At 35.0% G+C, this 4,313-nt stretch overlaps 1 protein-coding gene across 1 annotated transcript; it reads right to left on the reverse strand.

Moving 5' to 3' along the window:
- Positions 1-3,052: 3,052 nt before the first annotated feature.
- LOC104906547 (kunitz-type trypsin inhibitor alpha chain) lies at positions 3,053-3,960 on the reverse strand. The gene has a single exon (XM_010695318.3). It carries the CDS (start codon positions 3,892-3,894, stop codon positions 3,292-3,294), a length of 603 nt encoding a protein of 200 aa, XP_010693620.2. The 5' UTR covers positions 3,895-3,960; the 3' UTR covers positions 3,053-3,291.
- Positions 3,961-4,313: the final 353 nt, after the last annotated feature.

Raw genomic sequence — 4,313 nt, forward strand, 5'->3', positions numbered from 1 at the left:
TTTATTATATTAAGGATAGTTCTATATATTTCAAGGGTAACTTTATTTATTATAAGAGTAACTATTACCACTTTTAGGGTAACTTTTACCATTTTTAGGTCAACTTTTTATATTTTAAGGGTAAGTTATTTTAACTTTGATTATAGTTAACCCTATGTAGGATTCGAACCTTCATCGTTGTGACTTACACAATGTTTTGCCAATTGGGCTATAATAGGTTGTATGAATTTCGCCAAATATATGTTAGTGATAGGGGGTAACAAATAACTTTAAAACAGCAACTAATAACAATACTTTGGAAATTAATAAAAACAGGGTATGCTACACCATAATGAACAAGATAAAAATAACAGAGAGAACACCAAAAGTAAAAAGTAGACAATACCACATAAAACGAAAGATTATGGAAATTAAAATTGCAAGGAAAAATTATCTATTTACATCAGCGAAAGCAACAACATCCAAGTAATGTAACCATAAGATTTCATAAACACGCAAATTCAACAAAATCACAAAAATCAACACATAATTACAAATAAACTAAACTCTAACAAACTCAACAGATTCATAAATGAGTAATAATTAAGCCTAAAAAATCCAAATGTGACCTAATTCAAGAAATTAAGCCTAAAAATTCGAAACACATATAATTTTCAAATAACTAGAACAATATTAAGGTAAAATTGATGTGAATCTAGCGATTCGAAAGTCAAAGAATGAGTAATAATTGAACTTCAAAATTAATATGAACAAAACCATGAAAAAAACAAACGAAATCATACCAAAATTTCAGATCATAGAAGCAGCGAACAAACATTAGAAGGGATAGAATTAGCTGCGAGCAATTGATGGAACGCCGTTGAGAGAGAAGCAATAGACTATGATAGAATTGAGCTTCAGAGAAAGTAGGATGAGAGAGAAAAACACCCGTGAGAGAGGAGGAAGAGAGAGAATTTCGTGTAAGAGAGGAGGAAGAGAGAGAATTTCGTATAAGAGAAGAGGAAGAGAGAGAATTTAGTGTGGGAGGGGAGTAGGAGAGAGAATGAATCCTCACCATTCATTATCAGCATTTATTATCATTCATCCGATTACAGATGGACGGCTCAGATTGCTTGTTTTCAATTTTCAGATTAATTGTGGTTTTCACAAGATCCTATTCCTATTCCTATATATATATATATATATATATATATATATATATATATATTATATATATATATATATGAAATTTCAACTTTTTTTTTGTATAAAAATATTTGTACTTTTCTATTAAAAAAAACATGAAAAAAAGTATATAAAATGACCAAAAGGCAAAGTGAAAATTTTCTCCTATAAGAAATAGAACTATATCAAAGGACGAGATTTGGTCTTTCTTGTTCATAAAAAAAGCTTCAAAAAATGCATATAGGTAGCTGGAAGTTGGAACTGAATTCGAGCTGGAACAAAGTTCGAGTCCAAGTTTGATCTTTAATCGAGTTCGAGTTCAAGCTTGAAACGAGTTCGAGTTCGAGCTAATTGAAACGAGTTCGAGTTTTGGCTCCGAGTTCGAGTTTTGGCTCCGAGTTCGAGTTCGAGCTTAAAAATTTGAAACTCGCAGGTTTCGAGTCGAGTTTGGGTATGAGTTTTCGAGTTCGAGTCGAGTTTAGTCAAACTCGAGCTCGACTCGCATCATTGCCACCCCTAGTCATGGGTTTGGACTGAGCAACGAGCTTTTGACATAAGTTGGAGCCTTAAAAAAAGGAAAATATTTTTTTACCGTCTTAGCAAGTGATCGGTCAAGTGGGACCACGCGTGTAAACGGTAAAACAAAGTTTGGCCTGCTGTGAAATATCTCGTAGTTGAGACCTTTTAAGGTAAAATTTCATAATTGGGATTGTTGTCAATTTTTACTTATTTTCAAATAAGCGAAGCTTTTGGAGTGTTTTCTTACAATGGTGCTAGCTTGTGACCTGAATTTCAGTTTTTTCTTCTAATTTTTTTCCCTCCTCCGACGTGCTTCTCTCTCCTTATCCTCCTTCCCCGACCACCCCCAGTTAGCCAACAGAACACCACCCCTCTACAACCCAAAATAGCCCTACTTTCGAAAGATAAAGGCAAAAAGCCTAATTCTCCTTCCCTAACTCTTAATCCCCCCGATTTATATTGGCGCCGAAACCATCATTAACAAAAGCTTTGTCATTCATCATTAATAATCAAGCTTCCCACTTCAGATAACTAATTTAATTCAACCCCCTTTCTCATTCTAAGTATCTCGTTGATTTAGAGGAGACTTACTAGCCATAATCAAGTAAAGACTTGAAGTGAGTTATTAACTATCATAGCTAATCTTTCAAACATACTATTCATAAATCTCAGTGTTCGACGTTTTACTATATCAACTCAGAGAGATAATTCATAATTAGAGATTAGAGGAGTTGCTTTCTCCATAAACATGGAATGGTGGGGTTAGTTATGTCATTTTCTCTCTTCGAATTCTTTTTTTTTTTAAGCTTTGAAGTTTATCTAAATTTTACCATAATCACAATTTTAAATCTGAAATGGTTTTTTTCCTGGTGAAATTTTAGTTTTTTTTTTTTTGTTAGGGTTTGATTCTATTTTTTTTATTGTATACTGTTATAATGATTACTTGCAGAAGTCGGAATTAAAGCAGGAAAACCATTTATTCTTTCACCTGATAAATCTTGTCGAAGATTCCGAATTCCTACGGAACAATGGTTGGTGCTGTGAAGCGGGGGTTTTGGTATCTATGAAGTCATGGCTGCTGCCAAGCTCTTCGACCCGATTTCTTCCCAATAGGCTGTGGAAAGGTGTCACCGACGAGAGGGGGACGGAGCGGGGTATGGGAAGAGCGGCGACGGCAGAGGAGACGGAGTAGCGGTAGGATAGGTCGTGGTGGCCGGTGGGGAGGACATAAAGAGGTTTTTTTCAATTAAAAAATGGACAGATCAATTAGAGTGTGACACATATCACATTTCACCTGTTAGGTAAGTTAGGAATAGTTCAAGGACCATTATGAAAAAAACACACAAAACAGTTGAATTATTCAATAATATAACTCATTTAAGGTTGGATTATTAAAATCCAATATTTATTTATTTATCCACGCATGAACTATTAACTATTAAGTACTACATAGCATCTCGATTAAGAATGCAAAAAGAAAAAACGATTCAAATTAAATGTTCTTTTTCCAGACACGACTAGAAGAGTATACATACATCTTCTTCGGAGGAAGTTATTTATCCATGCATGAACTATTAAGTACTACATAGCATTATCTCCATTAAGGTTTTAATTTGTCATCCTTAAAACGTCAAAGCTGGTTTTCTTGAACACAACAGGAAGAGGAATTTCATTAGTAGATCCCAAAAGTCCATCCTTCTTAAAAATTCCAATATATAATGTTTCATCGAATTCCCCAATGTACCTCATCTTATACACATTCTTATCCCCAATCTTCACAACCATGAAACTCTCAGTTGGGAGGAAACCACTACCACCAGTGGCCACGTAAAACTGACCAGTTGTTTCATCAGGAATCATCTGCCATGCCAATGATTGCACACAAATGTTGGGAGTGTCTTTGAAGACAATGTTAATTGGTACAGAGTCTGTAATGAACTCTACTTTAAAAGGGGAAGTGATTGTAACAGGGATGCCAAGAGAGGTTTCATCTTTGTCTCTGGTTATATGGAGTGGGCATGGTGAGGCATCAGGTTTCGATATTAAGGTGAGGCCACGTCCCATGATGCCTGCGCTCTGTGGGATGATGTAGTATTGCCCACCATTCACGAGTGGTTCACCATCTGTGTCGAGGATGGAGGCTATGGAAATAGAAAGAGCAGAGAAAATTAAGAGGAGAGTGATGGTTTGTTTGAGGAAGATTGAAGCCATTTGCTATTATTTGCTCGGTGTGTTGGTTGTTTGAGAGTTGAAGATGCTGAGGCTGAAGAGATAAGTTGATGAAGGATAGTAGTATTTATAGAATGATCTTATGCATATTTGAATTAAGATGCATTCAAGTGGCCGCAGGAAACAATAGAAACCAATATAATAAGCTCGCGTGCTATATGCGCCTGAGCCTTAATTTTATTTTAATTCAGCTTACAAGTCATCACGCGGTTACATATTACTTGGACTCTGTCCTATTTGTTTGTCCTCCGAATCTTACCGGAGTATCGCTGAGTATGAATATAATATATATTTCCGATTCCTATTTATCAAAAAAAAAATATATATTTCCGATTCCTTATTCAACTTATTTTTAATCCTTATAAGTTAGAAAAATTGTTTCTAATAAATCAATCCTTGGC

This window comes from Beta vulgaris, chromosome 3 (genome assembly GCF_026745355.1).
Source record: "Beta vulgaris subsp. vulgaris cultivar EL10 chromosome 3, EL10.2, whole genome shotgun sequence".
Taxonomy (NCBI): Eukaryota; Viridiplantae; Streptophyta; class Magnoliopsida; order Caryophyllales; family Amaranthaceae; genus Beta; species Beta vulgaris.

Bases quoted from the DNA above. Each gene is read 5' to 3' on its own strand.
- LOC104906547 (XM_010695318.3), bottom strand. From the start codon at position 3,894: ATGGCTTCAATCTTCCTCAAACAAACCATCACTCTCCTCTTAATTTTC.